Source organism: Lepidochelys kempii, chromosome 11 (assembly GCF_965140265.1).
Source record: "Lepidochelys kempii isolate rLepKem1 chromosome 11, rLepKem1.hap2, whole genome shotgun sequence".
NCBI lineage: Eukaryota > Metazoa > Chordata > Testudines > Cheloniidae > Lepidochelys > Lepidochelys kempii.
In genome coordinates, this window is record NC_133266.1 from 13,199,430 (window position 1) to 13,220,733 (window position 21,304).

The 21,304-nt window shown below is 41.3% G+C and overlaps 1 protein-coding gene across 1 annotated transcript in view; it reads right to left on the reverse strand.

The window, feature by feature from the left end:
- The window catches only part of OSBPL11 (oxysterol binding protein like 11), a 72,534-nt gene extending 56,903 nt beyond the window's left edge, over positions 1-15,631 (reverse strand). Inside the window, exon 1 of the mRNA XM_073305184.1 lies at positions 14,977-15,631. Coding sequence (XP_073161285.1) covers positions 14,977-15,116 — 140 coding nt within the window. The 5' untranslated portion in view covers positions 15,117-15,631. The remainder of the gene's footprint in view (positions 1-14,976) is intronic.
- Between the last annotated feature and the right edge of the window lie 5,673 nt (positions 15,632-21,304).

Consider the following 21,304-nt stretch of genomic DNA (forward strand, 5'->3'; position numbering starts at 1 on the left):
TTCTATTTACTTCTATTTTTATTAAAAGTCTTCTTGTAAGAAACTGAATGCTTTTTCATTGTTCTCAGATCCAAGGGTTTGGGTCTGTGGTCACCTATGCAAATTGGTGAGGCTTTTTGTCCAACATTTCCCTGGAAAGGGTGGGGGGGTGCAAGTGTTGGGAGGATTGTTCATTGTTCTTAAGATCCAAGGGTCTGGGTCTGTAGTCACCTAGGCAAATTGGTGAGGCTTTTTACCAAACCTTGTCCAGGAAGTGGGGTGCAAGGTTTTGGGCAGTATTTTGGGGGGAAAGACGCGTCCAAACAGCTCTTCCCCAGTAACCAGTATTAGTTTGGTGGTGGTAGCGGCCAGTCCAAGGACAACGGGTGTAATATTTTGTACCTTGGGGAAGTTTTGACCTAAGCTGGTAAAGATAAGCTTAGGAGGTTTTTCATGCAGGTCCCCACATCTGTACCCTAGAGTTCAGAGTGGGGGAGGAACCTTGACAAAGCCTCAGATGTTTTTCAAGAGACAGATTTTAGATACCTAAACAGTTATATCCAAGGATCATTAAAATGTAAAACTATTTTTCCACAACTTACTAACATTAGTCCATTTGTATTATTACTGTTGGCCCTCTGTCAAGTGACAGCAGATGTCAAAGCCTTGCAGGCCAGCTTCCTTTTGTTGGAGAAATCAGTGATGCTAAACCAGGATATATTCTTTGTGCAACTTGTTTACTTCACACTATATATAGCAGTGCTTGAACACAGGTGGTCACAAAAGGCATGCAGGCAGGCCTCATTCGAGAAACTCTGCCAAAACACCAATGCCCGGTTCCAAGGAGCAAATATGTTTCAAAAACTGATCTTAGTAAGGCAGATTAAAGCAGAGAGCAAACTCCCAAACTGCTTGCCATGGCTCTCCACACAAAAAAATAATCTAGTAAAAAAAATTAACATTGATGCAACATTTCAGCAGACTGAGAAGTGCTTGCATGCTAAGAGAAAACTTGAAGACTAACAGCAAGATCTGACGACTCCCATCACAACACCTATTTATTAGGGGATAGTACATGAAGGCACCTCCAGGATCAGGGCCCCATTGTACTCAGCTATGTACGAACACAGGAAACCAGAGTCTCATCCACTGAGAACTTACATGTTGCCTTCAATTCGACTGTAACAAAGTGAGTAAAAAAAAAAAAACAAAAAAAAAAAACAAATAGCAGGAAAAGGGAAAGAAGAGGGTATTCGTAGCTAATAGAAGGCACAACCCTATGTTTTTGAAAAATGTAAACTAAGTAACGGTTTTAAAAATTCCTAATTGAAAGGTAAATACCCCGATCTCACTTAACATTTGCTCATCTAAAAATCTCAGGAAAAGTGTGCAGGGGCTTGCTGACTATATTAGTTTATTCCCCTTGCATATGGACTGTCCAAAAGTTTCCATCTACATAGCATTATTAGTTCCCTTTTAAAAAAGCAGGGGTGGGGGGGAAAAAAACCACCCCACTACTTCCTCTGAGGACAGGTTCCTAGAACTGTGGTGCCACACCCATGCGGTACTGGGAAACCACCCAAATCTCAAGAGTTCTCCTTTCCCTCCTGCTGTCTTTTGGGCATGGGTGGGACCCTATAGGCATCAAGTGAGAGACAGCAGAAGTTGCTTGATCATTTAAAGAGCATATACTCTGACATCCTATTTTTTTCTCAAAAGCTATTTAGAAGGGGGAAATAAAGTAAGATTCACTGTGCAATTCACCAGCATTTCAATAGTCAACTGCAAACTGGAAGCAGCGGTTCCTGTTCCATCATTTAGACTTGTGGCAGAAGAAGTTGTATTTTTCACACTTACTGTTTTCTGTGGCAATCAGCACATTCTCCTCCACTCAGTCAAAATACAGTGCAAGCAAATCTAGGAAACAAGTTCCTCTAGGGCAGTGGTTCTCAACCAGCGGTACACAGAGGTCTTCCAGGGGGGACATCATCTAGATATTTGCCTAGTTTTACAACAGGCTACATAAAAAGCACTAGCAAAGTCAGTACAAACTAAAATTTCAAACAATTACTTGTTTATACTGCTCTACTATATACTGAAATGTAAGTACAATATTTATATTCCAATTGATGTATAATTATATGGTAAAAATAAGAAAATAAACAATTTTTCAGTAACAGTGTGTTGTGACGCTTTTGTATTTTTATGTCTGATTTTGCAAGCCAGTAGTTTTAAGTGAGATGAAATTTGGGAGTACAGAAAACAAATCAGATTCCTGAAAGGGATACAGTAGACAGACAGTTGAGAGCCACTGCTCTAGGGTACTTAAGGAACTAACTGAAGCAATCTCAAAACCATTAGCAATTATTTCAAGAATTCATGGAGGATGAATGAGATCCCAGAGGACGGGAAACGGGTAAACATAGTATCTGTTGTTAAATATGGGACCGAATTACAGACCATCAGTCAGGCTTACTTCGACACCTGGAAAGATACTGGAACAAATTACTGATCAATCAATTTGTAAGCACCTAGATGATAAGAGGGTTATAAGGAATAGCCAGCAATCATGTTAAATCAGCCTAATTTCCTTCTTTGACAGGGTTACTGGCCTAGTGGATGGGGCCGGGAGAGGGTGGGAAGCCGTAGACAAAATATATTTTGATTTTAGTAAGGCTTTTGACACAGTCCCACATGACAGTCTCATAAGCAAACTAGGGAAATGTGGCCTAGATGAAATTACCATAAGGTGGGTGCACAACCTTTTGAAAGACCATACCCAGAGTAGTTAGCAATGATTCACTATCAAACTGGGAGGGTGTATCTAATGGAGTCCGGCAGGAGTCAGTCCTGGGTCTGGCACTATTCCATATTTTCATTAATGACTTTGATAAATGGAGTGGAGAGTAAGCTTATAAGATTTGCGGACATCACCAAACTGGGAGGTGTTCGGAGGGCAGGATAGGAATTCAAAATGATCTTGACAAATTGGAGAGTTGGTCTGCAATTAAGAAGCTGACATTCAATAAATTGCAAAATACTTCATATAGGAAGGAAAAATCAAATATACAACTACAAATGGAGAATCACTAGCTAGGTAGTAACACTGCTGAAAAGGAGCTGAGGGTTACAGAGGATCACAAACTGAATAGGAGTCAACAACATGATGCAGTCATGAAAAGGCTAATATCACTGAAGTATATTAACAGGAGTTTCATATGTAAGACATGGGAGGTAACTTTCCCCACTCTGCTTGGCACCAGTGAGGCCTCAGCTGGAGTACTGTGTCCAATTCTGGACACCACACTTTAGGTAAGATGTGGACAAATAGAGAGAGTCCAGCAGAGAGCAACGAAAATGATAAAAAAAGTTTAGAAAACCTAACCTCTGAGGACAGAGTAAAAAAAAAGTTAAAAAATTGGACATGGTTAGTCTTGAGAAAAAGAAGATCTGATGACAGTCTTCAAACCCATTAAAGGCTGTTATAAAGAGGACAATGATCAGTCATTCTCCATGTCCACTGAAGGTAGGACAAGAAGTAATGGGCTTAATCTGCAGCAAAAGAGATTGAGTTTAGAAAGCTTCCTTCCAAGAGAGATTGTGGAATCCTCATCACTGAATGTTTTTAAGAACAGATTGGATAAACACCTGTCATGGATGGTTTAGGTTTACTTGGTCCTGCCTCAAGGTGGGGGACTGGACAACCTGGGGGTGGGCAAACTATGGCCCGCCAGCCGTTTTAATCTGGCCTTCGAGCTCCAGCTAGGGAGCAGAGTCTGGGGCTTACCCTGATCCTGCGCTCCAGCCAGGGAGCAGGGTCGGGAGCCACTCTTCGTGGTTCCCGGAAGCAGCAGCACGTCTCCCCTCAGGCTTCTACTTGTAGGGGCATCCAGGGGGCTCCACTCCACACACTGCCCCAAGTGCCACCTCCACAGCTCCCATTGGCCGGGAATCACGGCCATTGGGAACTGCAGGGGCGGCGTGTGTGGATGGGGCAGCGTGCAGCAGAGCCACCTGGCCATGCTTCTGCATAGGACCCAGAGCGGGGACATACCGCTGCTTCCAGGAGCCACTTGAGGTAAGCGTTGCCCAGAGCCTGCACCCGAAGCCACTCCCCCACGCCCCAACTCCCTGCCGAAGCCCTGATCCTCCCCCCCAACCCCTCAGCCCCAGCCTGAAGCACCCTCCTGCACCCCCAAACCTTCATCCCCAGCCCCACCCCAGAGCCTGCACACCCAGCCAGAGCCCTCACACCACACACCCCTGTCCCAGCCCTCCCGCACACCGAGCTCTTCATTTCTGGCCCCACCCCAGATCCCACACCCACTCCTACACCCCAACCCCAATTTTGTGAGCATCCATGGCCCACCATATAATTTCTATACCCAGATGTGGCCCTCGGGGCAAAAAGTTTGCCCACCCCTGTGATAACCTCTCAAGGGCTCTCCCTTAATTTTTCTAGGATTCTGTAACACAAAGACATCAATAATTTGAGGACAACACAAAGTAAGCCTCTAGAAGTGCTCCAAGACACTTATTTCAGTTAAACACACTGCTTACCCCTTTCCATTTATAAATGTTTCAGGCTATAACCTACTACCTACAAGAGATCATCCCTCTTTGTTCTAAGTTCAAACTGAGAGGATTTGCTATTACATTAGATTCTAGTTCAACAACACTGCTCAGTTTTTGTAGCAAGGCTGAAATCCTAATATGTTATAAGATATTAATATTTCTGTACCCACTGAAAGCGCCAGTATGCACTGGGAGAAAAGAGTTATTCCCCCTGAAAACTTATTGTCAACAGGAATTTTAAATCAGCCCTAAGTGTTTTGAAATACCATTCTGCCTGAACTTGCAAGACAGGGAGGGAAAGGCTGCAAAGTAATACCTACTGTCCATTATATTAATGAAACTCCTTAAGTGACCACGCTAACTCTGCTAGGGCAGAAATTAGCAAACAGAGCAAAGACCCTACACCTAATGAATAAAAAGCAAAACATTGCTCTCATTGGACAGCTGTAAAATGGCCTGTTTAACTGCACTGTCATTTAGAAGGCTCTTTAGCACTCAAAATATATCTGCCATACAAACACACTGAAGTGGGTGTTTAAACAAGCAATTTAACTTCTGCTTACATTAATACTGAAACTACTCTGTAAATACATCTAAATTTAGCAAAGACTCCTCCCACATACACAACTATGATCATCAATTCAAAATGAACTCTAAAGTAAATCTATGGGCGACACTGGCTTACAGTATCAGAAGTACTGGAGATTTCAGAAGCCTCAGTTTGAGGCATTTTAAAGAGGCCCAATTTTCATAGGGTACATTCTCAGCACTTTCTGAAAAACAGGACCCTTTAAAATATCTCAAATTGAGCACCTAAAAATGGAGACATGCAAAACCACTAGCCATTTTTGAAAATCCTATGGTTGTCTTATCTGGCTTCTGAAGACCACCATTAAAATCATCATCAATACAGTCTGGCGTATACATCTAGATAAAATGAACTGCAAGGTTTTGGAGATGGATGTGTCAAACAAACGTCCCAAGATGCCAACATTTCAATAGTATGGTTATGTTACACAGTGGAGCACAGAAATTGTTACTGTCTCCATAGGTATAGCTTCATTATCATTTTTATATCAACAAATTTCCCTTTGAGTCTGGTACCACAAATTAAGCAATGCACCACTTCACTTAGTAATTGCAGTTTCTGATAAATATCAACAGAACATTCACTTGCTAGTCTCCTGACATCAATTTCATTCAGTTCAGAAGGTGAATCAAAGCTGCTCTACTCAGAATTACGTTACAACACAAAATTTGCTTCTATGCATTTTCTTGGAATTAAATGTCAGGCTTATTCTTGAAACCAAATAAAGAGGATTTCACTTTTAGAGTAATGGACCCTAAGCAATAATTATGCACAGAAATAGGCAAAAACAACAACAAATCTCTAAAAGAAAAGGAGTACTTGTGGCACCTTAGAGACTAACAAATTTATTTGAGCATAAGCTTTCGTGAGCTATAGCTTATGCTCAAAAAAATTTGTGAGTCTCTAAGGTGCCACAAGTACTCCTTTTCTTTTTGCGGATACAAACGAACACAGCTGCTACTCTGAAACAAATCTCTATAAAGCGTATCTAGGTTAGCACAAGCATGGCCCAGAACAATAGTTTGCTCTGCAGCTCCTATGTCTCTTTTCACAACTGCATTTCTTGCTAAACAATAGTACGTAGTAGGTCCCAGCCTACCAAGAAACATGAGAGAGTTTTCTTGTAACTGTAAAACTACCGTATCCCGGAATAATATTGATACTCTACATGGCTGTTATAGACTTTGCAGCAAACATCAAGTCATAAGCAATCTGAATAGCCTACATCTTATCAATTATGCAACCGATTGGCATCCGCTATTAAGTCCTTTCACCATCCCCTAAACCACCTTTGGAAGAATCTTGGAAGAAAGATCATTAACTGTTAAGTGCCACATCTCAGAAATGGTTCAAAATCAAGACTCTCAGATTCATTGGTTTTATTCTGTGTGTGTGTCAGCTGAAAAGCACCTAACAATGCTAAATTCATTTTACAATAAACTGCAATTTGTCTGGATACTCAGAGGATTGTTTCAAATACTACGCATGCACACCACAAAATTAAAAGTTAAAAAAACCATTAAGGTTGCAAAGTCAAGCACTCAAAAGCTAGGAAATGCCAGAATTAAGGTTGCCTTTGCCATTTTAATTTGACCTCCATGATAGTGTTTAATTACATGGGGTTTTTTTGGCCATACCTCATTCAGAGTACAGAATAGACTATGCTCATTTAACAGCTATTCAATATTGTGTTTTCTCCTCCTTGCTCAATGTGTGGCCCCATGCCTTATTTGCTGTACATTATTCAAACCTTGCTCTGAAGACAGAATTATTAAATTTCCCCATGGGCTTTTCTATAGTGTGCATCACTGTAGTATCTAAGTGCTTCACAAACATTAATTTATTTTCACAACACCCTGGTGAGAGGAGAGGTATTATCCCCATTTCACAGATGGAGAACTGAGGCACCGAGAGATCAAGGTCAAAATTATCCACTAAGTTTGGATGCCCAATCTGAGATGCCCAAGACCTGATTTTTCACTGTACATAGCATTATATAGTATTTTATATATTCAAAGCACAGCTCCCATTGACTTCAGTTGCAGCTGTAAGTGCTCAGAACTTCTGAAAACCCAAGCCTCAGAATCTGGATGCCCGACTTGAGAAAATAAAGAACACACAATTAATGACCACAAGTGAAAAGTTTGGTTTAAGCAATGACTAGCATCACACAGGAGTTCTGTGGCAAAAACAGAGATGGAGCCCTCCCAGTGTAGATGCAGTGTTCGGGGTATCTAGCTGCTAAAATCTAAGATGTCTCTACAGAGCATGTACACACTGCAATTTTGCAAAGGCATAGAACTTGGCCAAATTTGGGCAGATTTTCACAGAGTTAGTACACAAAGGTCACCACCTGCCAAATTTCAAGGCTCTGCTCCAAAGCATGGGGGGAGCTACAGCTTTTTCAAAGAAAGGATTTCCAGAATTTCTTAACATGGGCAAAACAATGTATTTTTCCCTAGCATCATTCTCAAACGGTTGAACTTCTCCCCAAAAATAATCTGCCTCAGGCAGCCACCTAGCACAGAAAATTTCAGTCTAAATGGTTAAAGTTTGGCAAAGTTACAAGCAACTAAAAACAGGGTCTTATAATGGAAAGCATTAGGCAACCGTAATGATAGACGATGCTACCAGCTGCACCTATAATCTAATGTGAGGAACATGTACCATGATAGAATGCTCAGGATAAGTAAGAGTCCTGTATACATTCCCTATTTTTCAGGGAACTATTCTATTCTTTGTATGTTCTTATACTGTGTACATAACTGTAATAGTCAAGTGTTTTCCTGTAGTACATTATGTGACATGACAAACATCTGCCATGCATGGTTTGTTCTCCCCAAGGAGAGAATTTCTTATGTTGTGCCTACTGGTACGTTTTGTTTTGGTAATATTTTTACTCTTAATATACATGTAGTTATGTGTTTACATTAGAGAAGACAAGGTTGAAGACCTTGCACTTGTAGTGAAAAGGTAATGAGATTTGTGACGGTCCTTGGTTCCCATGGGAATTCATTCCACAGGAAGCCATCAACAGCATAAATGATCTGATCTCTCAGAATGACATGTTAAAAACATTTCCCCTGTACATTCTATTTAGTTTTAATATCTAGTGATCTTGGGTCAAATCACTAAGACAAATATTCTACTATGATACAGTCAACAGAGCCTTTTGCACATTCCTGCCCCCATGGGTTCTACGGCCTTCACTTTCAGGGTCCTACATGATGAAGACGCTCAATGGCAGCAAGACCTGGATAACACTCTTAGCAACCACTCATCAGCCCTGACAAGCCAGTGGAGAGGAACATTCAGCACTCCCTCCCCTTTGGCCCACTTCATGTGTAATTGGGCCCAGGTATTTTTTTCTTTGTAGCAGACAGCTAACCATAGGAGTTGCACCTCTGAGTGTCTGTCCGAATTCCTTTAGCCATTCTTTCATAATCCTGTCCACTTCTTTAACACCAGCCAGGTTCACTGCTCGTACGTCAACATCCTGTGTGACCTTCCCTTTGTTCCACCCATCTAGTGCTTTAGTTCATGCATAAACATGAACATAAACTTGCCTACACTGGGGAAATTCTCTCTGTTAGAACATTTGTTAACACAATGTTAAAGACTCAAGGTAAACAAGAAAGGTTGTGTTTTAAAAAATCACATCTCATCATATTAATAATTGTGAACCCAGGATGGACCCTAAGGTTAACCACAACCAGCTGACAATTTTAAACTCGACAGTCCTTGTCTATATTGAGTGATAAGTTGTGCTTAACTCCTTTGTTAATATGAATTACAACTAGGGCTGCCAAGTGATTAATCACGCAATTAAAAAAAATGATTAAATGTTAACACTATTAAACAACAGAATACCATTTATTTAAATATTTTTGGATGTTTCCTACATTTTCAAATTTATTGATTTCAATTACAACACAGAATAGGAAGCGTACAGTGCTCATTTTATATTTATTTTTATTGCAAATATTTGCACTGTAAAAAAAGAAAAAAGTATTAAATGACTTGAAAAATACAAGTACTGTAGTCCAAACTCTATCATGAAAGTTGAACTTACAAATGTAGAATTATGTACGAAAAAAACTTGCATTCAAAAATAAAACAATGTAAAACTTTAGCACCTGTAATTCCAATCAGTCCTACTTCTTGCTCAGCCACTCACTCAGAAAAACAAGTTTGTTTACATTGCCAGAAGATAATGCTGCCCGCTTCTTGTTTACAGTGTCACCTGAAAGTGAGAACAGGCATTTGTATGGCACTGTTGTAGCCGGTGTCATAAGGTATTTACATGCCAGATGCGCTAAAGATTCCTATGTCCCTTGATGCTTCAACCACCATTCCAGAGGACGTGTCCATGCTGATGACGGGTTCTGCTCGATAACGATCCAAAGGAGTGTGGACCAACACCTATTCATTTCATCATCTGAGTCAGATGCCACCTGCAGAAGGTTGATTTTCTTTTTTGGTGGTTTGGGTTCTGTAATTTCCGCATCAAAGTATTGCTCTTTTACGACTTCTGAAAGCATGCTCCACAACCCATCCCCCTCAGATTTTGGAAGGCACTTCAGATTCTTAAATCTTGGGTTGAGTGCTGTAGCTATCTTTAGAAATTTCACATTGGTATCTTCTTTGCATTTTGTCAAATTTGCAGTGAAAGTGTTCTCAAACCAACAACATACTGGGTCATCATCCGAGACAGCTATAACATTAAATATATGGCAGAATGTGGGTAAAACAGAGCAGGAGACATACAATTCTTCCCCAAGGAGATCAGTCACAAATTTAATTGACGCTTTTTTAAACAAGCGTCATCAGCATGGAAGCATGTCCTCTGTAACGATGGCCAAAGCATGAAGAGGCATATGAATCTTTAGTGCATCTGGCACGTAAATAATTTGCGACACCAGCTACAACAGTGCCATGCAAATGCCTGTTCTCACTTTCAGGTGCATTGTAATTAAGAAGTGGGCAGTACTATCTCCCATAAATGCAAACAAACTTGTTTGTCTTGGCAATTAGGTGAACAAGAAGTAGGACTGAGTGGGCTTGTAGACTGTAAAGTGTTACATTTTTTTTTTACATAACTGCACTCAAAAACAAAACAAACTACATTAGTAAGTTGCACATTCATAAGAAAGATTGCACTACAGTACTTGAATGAGGTGAATTGAAAAATACTATTTCTTTTGTTTACAAATATTTGCACTATAAAAATGATAATCAAAAGTAATATAAAGTGAGCACTGTACACTGTGTTCTGCGTTGTAATTGAAATCGATTATATTTGAAAATGTAGAAAAAATCCAAAAATATGTAATAAATTTCAATTGGTATTCTATTGTTTAACAGTGCGATTAATCGCAATTAATTTTTTAAATTGTGATTAATTTTTTTGAATAAATTTGCATGAGTTAACTGCGATTGACAGCCCTGTAACATGGTGCAATCTCTCAGTACAAAGATAAGCTGCAACAAGCACTAAGTCTTTTCAGCCATCCCCGCTGACAAATCACGACTGACTGCATGCCCATGCAGATCCCCATGACCGAGGCTTGCCAATGCAGCTCCCAACAGACAATATTTAAACAGTGATGCTGTAACTCCATGCTGGCATGTAATTATTTATTATCTTCTAATCACAGGTGCACACTGTGCTTTACAGACTGCTTGAGTGTATTACTTTGTAAGTGGGTAAATTAATTTGTCTTCACTTTGAATTTGTTTTATTGGGTTTTTTTAAATAAAAGATTTATTAACTTTTGCACGATCCAGGGCATGAGTATATTGTGCCGTAGAGGAGATCAGTCATGAAAGAAGCAACTTCTCAGAGATTTCAAGGAGAAGGAGGTCACTGGATACATAGGAAGAGTGAGTCTGTAACAGGCATAGGGGTGACACACAAAAAAGGCACAGAGTTGCAAATGGGAAGAGACTATGGGGGAAGTGAAGAGCAGGCACTATACAGGAAAAGGAAAGCAAAAAATGGAAAGGGAAGGAGAAAGATGAGCTTTAAACAGGAGAAAGCACATACTAATTTTAACTTTAATAATAAAGGATTTTAAAAAGCCACACACATTAAGAATTAAGGCCCAAGTTTTCAAATGACTATCTGGATGCCTCAAGTTTTTGGTACCCAACTTGAGCCACCTTAAAGGGTCCCAATTTTCAAAGGGTTGGAGGCTCAGCACTTTCTGAAAGCCAGGCATCTTTAAGATGTGTTAAGATGAACACCTAAAAATTGAAGCATCCAAATTTCTAATCATTTGAAACTTTAGAGCTAAGGCATTTAACCAATAGGAAAGCAGTATGAAAACACAGGAAAGGTAAAGGTAGAAGGAGAGAGAGAGTGATGCCAATTGGTGACTTACTTCTTGATGTCACAATTCTAGCACCCAACTATGAGTTTTTTTAAGGGCATCGGTAACAGAGAAACAAAGGGAGGGGGAAGAAGAAAAGCAAGAAGGAGACAGAGGAGATGCAAGCATGCCAGCTCTAAAACAGACTTATCAGGTAATAATAATCTGTCATTTAGCCTATCTCTGTGAAAGGCGCTGTGGGCTGGCTGCTGCAAAGCAAAAGAAGTTTAGAATAATAATTGGAAATCACCACCAAAAAAAAAAAATCCACAGACAAGGAGTCTAAGAAGTTTTACCTTTAAACAGAACAGAGCAGAAATGATAACAAGAGAGAACAGGTAGGGACAAGAGTTAGAGTGGAAGTTACAAAGAAGTGTCGTAAGAAAACTGGCCACTAAAACTGATGCATTGAACTTCCTTACTCCTCACAATACTAGGGACCTTGACTTTAATGGAAGCTCTGGCTTATTCTCAAAAATCCAATCTTAATCAAATCAGTTACTACTAGCTATACAATTCTGATGCACTGCACAGCTAAAACTTTAGTTATAATGTTGACATAAGTATATAACAAAAAGAAAATCAGAGTTGGGAATCAAGGATCAACCTACTGCAGAGGTTAGAGAATAACCAACCAGTGCTCTCAAATACTATGTGTGCTGCAATAACTGAGTTTACTTGGTTTCCCTAATTTAATTTGCAGTCTTAAAAGGCAGACCAGTAGGCTTAAAAATTGGCATTTTGGGGGTTCAGATACTCTGGTGATGGGCATGTTATAAGAGCCTACAGATATTAGATAGATCCCTCGGGGGAGACTCTCTGATCTTTCAGATTAACTCCAACTCATCCAAACTTCACTAGAAAGGATTCTTATCAAAGTCAACCCCAAGAGGCAAATCACCTTAATTTCAAAATATATGCCTTAGCTGTTAGTTAATTTTAGATCTGATTAAAGGATGGTTTTTAAATGTATTTCTTGGTCTTTCACTGCCTTACACATTTTTCTTCCTACTCATAGCTTGAAATGCAAGAATGTTGAACTTTTTAATCTCCTCAAAACTTTACTCCAAGACATCTGGGAGCAAGGCTTTTGTTTGCTGTGTCCATTGCCTTTTGATTTCACTTCCTGCAATATTCCTCTAAAGACTGCATAGTCAGTGTGCATTTTTAAAATGCAGAATATATATTTCTTTACCTTTCAGCCACAAGTTATTCCACGTCCTTAATGCCTGCACATCTGCTCAACAATAGAAGTAATCCCCATGTCAAGGTCAGTAAAGTTACTTTACAATATATAACCCATTACAATCAAATACTGTTCTGTATAAAAAAAGGTGGATACAAGATCTAACCTATTTTGACTAATATTTAAAATGTAATACTTTAAATGTAATGCCATTTAAACGGTCAGTCACTTTCTCAGTTTACAAAAAAAGTCTTACAAACAGCATTATTCGCAAAAAGAAAAGGAGTACTTGTGGCAACTTAGAGACTAACCAATTTACTTGAACATAAGCTTATGCTCAAATAAATTGGTTAGTCTCTAAGTTGCCACAAGTACTCCTTTTCTTTTTGCGAATACAGACCAACACGGCTGTTACTCTGAAACAGCATTATTGTTATTTAGAATTTTTATTACAATAGCGTGTAGGAACACCAGTCAAGGATCAAGGACTTACTGTACATATGTGTAACAAAGATGGTGCCTATCCCAGAGAGCTCATAATCTATGGGGGGGTGGGATTTGGAGAGGGGGAGAGAGAGATATTAAATGGCAGAAAGGGGAATATGAATGCAAAACAAAAACAAAAAAAGAAGAGGAATTTCACAGCAAACATAGCACCCAAATCTACTGAATTTAAAAAAAAAAAAAAAAAAAATTCCCACCCTGCCTCCACAACCACTGAATTTACCTTTTACAGTTTAATTTGTCAGGCACATTGGTAACATTGTTTTTCTTTTCTTTTAAAAATGGCATACACTTACTGTTCAACTGAATATTTATGACATCAAAGGTCTCAACATTTGAGAGAGAAAAGTCTCTGCATTTTGTAGGGGGAAGGAGTAGTTTCCACCTATCATCAGTCACTGAAAAGTATGCTGTTTCAGTATAAATTATAAAGGTTTTAGTAAAACTCTGAAAGACACTGCCTGGTCAAATTTGGCCTGTAGTTTAAGTTTTGGGAGGAAGTGAGGAGAAAACAACCTTTTTCGAAAGTTAAGACAAATAAAAATGTTGCCATGTTTTGATTTTTTTAAAAACCAACAAACATTTCCTTATAGCATTTGCAACTCAAATATTGCAGCTTTGTGCTAATGCACAAGAACTTGAAAACGTAACTGACTGGAAACTAACATTTTCATTGTCTAAGCTGACAGAAATGCAAAAAAGTGAACAGCATAAACACTGAATAGTTGATTTAAAAATAATTTAATCTGAGAATACTATAGCTTTAATACTATAACTAATATAGGTTAATATTTCTAACAAGCTTTGGGAACTAAGCATCAATATTAATACGAGCCTAAATAAAATACAGACGCAATATAATTAAATCCATGGCCATGTTATTCCATGCAAATGGAATGACTAGGTGTGATTTTATCTCACTCTTCATAGAGTATTACAGTACTGTTGACAACCATTTTATAGAGTAAGATCAAAAGAAGCTTTACAAGTGGAAGCCAGCAACATCCTTGGTTTCCAATTGCAACAGACAAATGTCACAAATGACATGTTGTTGCCATGAAACAGAGGTATAAAATTTCACAGCAGCACAAATAATCTAAAAGTTTTTTCTCTGTGCAAGACAACTGATTTCACAAAGGTGACTTCTCAATCAAGAAAATTAATTCACTTAGTAGAAACAAGGAACTGATTAGACAAGTTCACTAACCACAGAGTTACCTTGTAAACCCTAAATATCAGGGTAAGATCCGAAACAACTCAAATAATTAAAAATCAAAGAAGCTGAAATGATTTGGGATTAATTTCCATCTCTCTCATAGTAGTCTCTCTAACTTCAGCTTCCTGATTTTATTAATTATGCTAATAAATTACAACAACGGATTTACATGGAGTAAAAGTGAACATATCGTCCTAAAATGAGATGACAAATGAATAAGTATGTAGGTCAGTCAGATTTACTTGAGATCTTTGCTTCTGACTTCCCATTCTGTCTCCTCTCTCCAGCCTCCCTTTCTCTCCTGTTCAGCTCTGTGTCTCCGACCTTTGAGGTCCTGGGGACTATCCTCCCCGCAAAGGAAGGCTGGTTCCCCCCACGTTTTGTCCCCTCTGGGGTTACAGTATTACATCACAGGGCAGTCGGGGTCTGGAGGGAGGCTGATACCCCAAGCGAGATGCACCTGGGAAAGCAGGATACCCTAAATAGCTCACACAAGGGATCCCCTTCACCCCCTTTCCTTAGGGGATGGTCGCCAGGCCACCAGAGCAGGACCTACCTGTATTGCCAGCCCTTGGTGCTGCCGCCCCGGCTGCCGGGGCTCCTGCTGCTGTTCTGGGCCGGGAGCGGGATCTCCAGCTTCGCTTCGCTCTCGGACACCCTCATGGCTGCGGCCGAGGCCGACTCCCCACTTTGCATGGCACCGTTTTTAAGCCACCCGACCCAGGAGGAATCCGAAGGGCCCTACGCCCCAGGCGCCGCTCCCACAGCACCCCGCAGGGGGCAGCGGGTCTCCGCGGGAAGCCGGCGACCCAGGCGCGGGAGGGGGAGACTCTGGCCCCGGGGTGCAGCCGTCACCGGGGCAGAGGAACCGGCTGGAGCTCAGCAGGGAGAGGGCGCGGGGCTGCTCCGCTCCCTCCCTGCCGCCCGGCGCTGGGCTCCCCGTGGCACAGGCTCCGCTCCCTGGCTGCGCCTGAGCCACCGCCCACGCCAGGCCCCCGCTCCGGCCGTGGGGCTCGGCCACGCCCGCCTCCTGTGGGCTCTAGGTCCCGCCCTCTCGCTGCTCCCCACCCACCGGGGTCCGGCCTCAGCGTGCGGCGGACGGAGACACAGAGCCCGCTCGGCTGGGCTGGGCCCGGCCCGCCGCCGCCGCCGCCGTCCTCCCTGCGCCCAGAGAGCGCCAGCGCCGCCTCCCCTTCCGGGTCAGCCGCCCGGCGCGGGGAGGGAAGGCTCGGCTGCCATCTTTGTCACGGGCAGGGAGGGGCGAGGCGGGCCGCCTCCCTCCGTCACCTCCAGGCGGGCCGCCTCCCTCCCTCACAGCGCCCGCGGTCCCGCCCTCCCCAGGAGAAGGGGGCGATTCCCTGTCACGGCAGCAGCCCCACGCAGGGGTGCTGGAACAAAGCGTATCCTGGGGTTAAAGAGACCCCTTGAACCAAACCGTATGATGGAAGCCCTGGGACAGCAGCCACCCCAGCACCCCCACCCTGGTACTGCCCCCCCAGGGGAAGGGGGCGCCTCCCTCCTTCACAGCAGCTCCTTGGGGCGAAGGGGGACGATCCCAATCTGGGACAGGAGCCACGTCTGTGGGGAGCGGTTTGACGGGCAAGGGGTTGGAGAGAGCCTTTGCAGGGTGTGTTTCAGTCAGGCCCTGAGACGCTCCTGCATTCAGGGTGCCAGGGCAGGGTGGAAACCTGCTTGTGGGAGTCTGGAAGCCAGTCCTGTGGAAACATGCAAGCTTGTCCCCGGGTCATGTTGGGGTTCCAGCCACGTCAACACAAACAAGTTTAACCTGCACCTCAGTCTGCTAAGGGTGGCAATCCTATCTATGGTACTTACCCAGCTCCCCTTGTCGCAGTATCTGAGCGCCTCAGACTCTATAGTATTTATCATCCCCACACCCCTGTGAAGTATGGAAGAGCTATTTATCCCTATTTTACAGATGGGGATAAAAATCACATAGGAAATCTGTGAGAGAGCAGCAACTCCAATCCAGATCTTCCAAGCCTAAGCAAGTGCCCTAACCACTCGCCCTTTCTTCTGCCCCACTGGGAGAGGGCTACAAACATTTGTTTTAAAAGTTACAAATAGGGCTATACCATAGATCTGGGGTGATACCTGTGTGGTAAACTGATTACTTGACTGATTAATTTGATAATCTGACTGCCTGACCTGCACTCTGCCCTCTTTATCATCATCATCATGGGATACCCTTTCTGTTCTGGTCCTCTGGATTTCCTCTTTTAAATCCCTCCTGCCCCACTTTTATAAGAGCCCAGTCACATATGTATCAGTTTCATGAATCTCTATGGAGAGAGGGGGTTGACTGTTGGGAGGGTCCAGTAAGGAGAATTGGAATTGGTGTGGAAGAAAGATAAGGGATGAATAGGGGAGGGAAGGCAGGGCAAGGAGATTTAGTGTATGTGGCTTTAATAGAACAAAGCAAAAACAACAATGTAATTAGTAAGACTTGAGACTATTAGCATCCAGATCACTTTGGTTGGGAGATCTTTGTCTTTTTAGATTGTATCCCCATTCAGGGCAGGGAATGTGTCTTCCTCTGTGTTTGTACAGAGTATAGTCCAACGTGGCCACAATTCAGACCTGGTCCACAAGGCACCACCATAACAAATATTAAATATTAATAAAAAATATTGTCATACTAAAATGCTGCCATATTCTCAGTAAGCCGCATGTGATGGAAAACCATTGTGGGGTGGGGAGCATTATTTGAGAGGGCATTGTAACAACCAAACCTCACAGACCTGATGGCAGGTGTTTTGCTCATATTTGTGTTCCAAGGCTGTCATAGCACAAGGAAGGATGCAATTTATTCAAATGGTATAACTGGGGAACAAACCCCACACCTTCTAATCAAATCAACACATGGCTTCCCACAGAAAAGGTTTGTTTGTTCAGCAGTGACACACAGGTTCTTAATCTGGTTCACCACCTCTGAATGAGCTGAAATGTGAAGGTATCTGGAGCACTGCATGTATCTGGAGCACTGCATCCACCCAGGCATATTTTGTGTGTGTCTTTTTTTACTGTACATAGTATGGCATTTTTCAAATACAGTTCTGATTCAAATTAATTCAGACAGCTCAGTGGCATTTGGATTTCCAAGGATTAAGTAAAATTTGAGGTTTTATAACTAAGCTAGCTATTATGTATGTGTAATCCACTTCTGACCCATGAATAGAATCCAAATAGCTCAAATAGCTCCACTCTGTTACAGGCCCTGTAATGCTAAGGGTTAAAGGACAGTCTCCCTTAGTTCAATTAGTCGAGGCTTATGTAGCAAGGGTTTCTGTCCCTGTTGCTGCTGTAAAGTTGAGAATGGCCATGGTATACAGGATAGCAACAATCGTAAAACCCTAAGTGGCCCCTGATTTGTTACACTGGCGTGAGCACTCACATTTAAACCCCTCTGTACCCTAGACATTTAAGGGCAGCCTCTGTCCAATGGGGAGAATATGTGCTCTCCCCTCATGTTTGTTGTATCTAATTGTTGAGTCTCTTCTTACACTTAGAGCAAAAGTTCTTTGAGGGAGTGACCATATTTGTGTGTGTGTACAGTTCTAGCACGCTAGGTTTGGACTTCTAGGCACTACGGCAGTACAAAGAATAGTGATGGACTAGCTAGTATGTATGTATACAACTCCTCTAATGAATAGAAAAACTACTTAACTGTATCATATTCTGCCAACAACTAACAGAGATTCTCCTTTAGCTCTGTTGGTAAAGGTCTGCTCTTTTGCAGTAGGAGGTTTTGAGTTTCATCACTGTGAAGTCCCAAATGGCCATGCTATGTAGCACAGTGACAATCCTAAATGTCTACAAATGTGTTATGCTATTTTAATTTTATGAGTGCAAAAGAAGCACCTGAACAGTTTTTTAAAATCACAAAAAATTACTCTTTTCTCACAACCAGCCAAATGGAATTCTTTTATCCTTTCCAAATCTTTTTAACAAGATTTTTAACTACTTGTTTTTTCAAGCCTTTTTTAACTGGTCCTTTTCTTTTTCCCCCCATCCTGATGTATGTCCCGGTAATACTGTTAGAACGAATACCTTAAGTAATGTAATACAGGAAGAGACTGTAAATCCTTGGGACTGGGTTCCATATCTATACAGTGGCTAGCACAAGGGGGTCATGACTCTAATAACCGTGTCTTTAGGCACTACTGTAATATAAACAATAGAAAAAAGGTGATGGTACCCTATATTTCCAGGAGATAAGGGTCTTAAATTCTTTCAGAGCTACAATTTAAAATAAAGGTCAGCATGTGGGCATCAAGTGTTTAAATTATTTTACCCTCAAATAAAAAAAGATCCAAATTGTGAGGACAGATTAAATAAGGGCTATCAGTTGTTACATTCTTCAGCCTGGCAACAGCATTCTGGCTGGTTTTTGTTTACCTTGTTTCCCTTTCAGGTTTCTTGTTACTGTTTGTTTGAGAAAATTAATCTTTTCTTGTATGGTTTAGGAAACTCTACATATATAGGGAAAATAGACAGGAATATGCAATCCTTTAACCCTGCCAACAAAAAAAGCTAAAATTAAGTGCTGTTCTTACTTGGATGAAGAGCTCAATATTGTTTCAGATCTCTTGAGTTCAAAGGATGACATTTCTTTAACTAGATATCTTCTGTGGTATCTGTCAAAGTCACTCTTCCCACATCAGTTTAGGTAATGGGCCTCACCAGATTGCAACCCTTTATAGAACACTCTTCTAGCCCTGGCTCTGACCTGTATTCTCTTTTGGGGGAAGCCTTTTGCTTCAAAAAAAAAAAAAGAAGAATAAGAAGAAGCTATTGTTTTTGTTGATCAGTTGGTGCCCTCTAGTGAATGAGGGATGTTAAAGAAAATTGGATTTCAAATCAAGTACTACACCTCGAAGTCAAGGTTGATAATAGTGAAATAACAGCAACAGTTCCCCTTACAAAAATAAAGAACTTATGAAGTGGCGGCAGAATGAAAAAGCAATACCAGACCATTAAGAGACTCAGTTTTTCTCCACAGGACAGGTAATCCCTGGGAACAGACATCTTCCTGTAAAAAGGCAGCAACCATACCCACCCCTAAAAATAGGTCTAACTCAGAACTCCTATGGCACTGTATGTATATGTTATAAATGTTTAAAATACTTGAAACACATGGCTGCATAGGCTACACAAGACTAAGGATATTGTGGGACCATTTATCCCCTCCCAAAAAAATTCAGTACACAATTCTATCCCCTTAGAGCTGAAAGAGACACTTACCACTAGCAGCTCGCTTTATACTACACAAAGGCACTCTTGGGCCATGAGAATATCGGTGACATTCATAACATCCTTGCCTAATGAGGCAATAGACCTTCACTAGCATCCAGTATTAAAAGTGAAATTCTAGAACTTTTGGGGCCAAATTCTTTTCCCTCACCAAAAGCCTGAATGAAAGGACCCAATGTGAGGGCTCACCATAGTAACTGGGGGTGTGATTCCTCCCCCAGAGCTGAACACAGACTGAACATATTGGGGCAGGAAGAGATGCAAAATTCCCTTGTTTTGTCTTTCTGCAGCCTCACCCCTCACTACAATAGAACCAGGCTGGTTTTACTGCATTTTTGGCTTTGTGAACCCATGCAAAATTGGGCTGGGGGCCATAGAATTTCCACTGAAGAAATTCTCTGCCAAAAATAGCCCTCTCGCTGGCCCTGCATTATAAGGAAAAATCTTGTATTTTGACACAGGCACATACTCGGAAAATTTTCTGCAACATGAAACACAAGAATTAAGTCAGAAATTTCATGTCCCTGATTCATTTCCTTCTGTTGTGGGCAACTGTTACTGAAAGGAACACAGTAACTTTTCACCTCTTTCCACTAGGCCCTTAGTGCAGGTGCAGCAGCAGTTACAGGGATGCTAATTCTGCCTGCAATCTGTTACAACACAAGAGTAAGGCAGTTGCTTCCTCCTAGGGGTATCCAGGACCTCTCAGAATCAGGCGCTGGGTTATAAGAATATAAATAAAGTATAGATTTGCTTTCATACATGGTCAGTTAAAAAAAACTAGTTAAGTTGTTTACTTATGTCATTACTTGCAGTACCATGGAGTTCCCTAATGTGGCATTAAAGAGATGTACAATCCCATAGCAGTGCAGGTAACAATATAACTAAAATAACAAATAGTCATCTTCTGTTGTCACACATATTAAATCAAATTTGCAATGATTTGTAACCTGGTCATTACAAAAATTACCCAGGCCTGATCCTGTTCACTCACTGACTTCATCTGAAATGAGCAGAAACTGCGGGTTCTCCACACCTCTCTGAATCAGCTTTTCCTACAGTCCTCACTGGGGATTAGCCACATTCAAAGTTTTAAGTTTTTAAAATCAGCTGAACTTCAGTTATTTGTGACCCAAAAAGTCTTATTTAAAAAAAAAAAACGACAGGCAAGATATTTCCCAATACACCCACAACAGCTGAACAAATTTCTCTCCAGTTTAAAAACAAATTACCTTTGGCTGAGACCAAGTTTAAACAGCCTGGCTAATTGCATTGTGTTCTCCTCCAGTAGCTGGTCCACACAGAAGAAAATGGTAGAAACCTATGCTTTGGTGCACGTGGTCCTGGTGAAGAAAAGAAGCTACTCCACCTTCCTCACACTGAATTTTTTTCCCATGAGTACTAGTGAATTAGATAGTTACTCATTGATGAGAAAATGGGTGGCAAGATATCATTGTTATAGTGCTCTTGCCTGTGTTTGTAATCTTTGCAATGATTGATCAATAACTGACTATTAAGGTTAATCACTTACTCAGAGCAACTGGCATTTGGTCTATGAATAGTCTAAGAACACACATTTCTTGCTTCTTGTGACTCTCTAGCTGATGGCTATA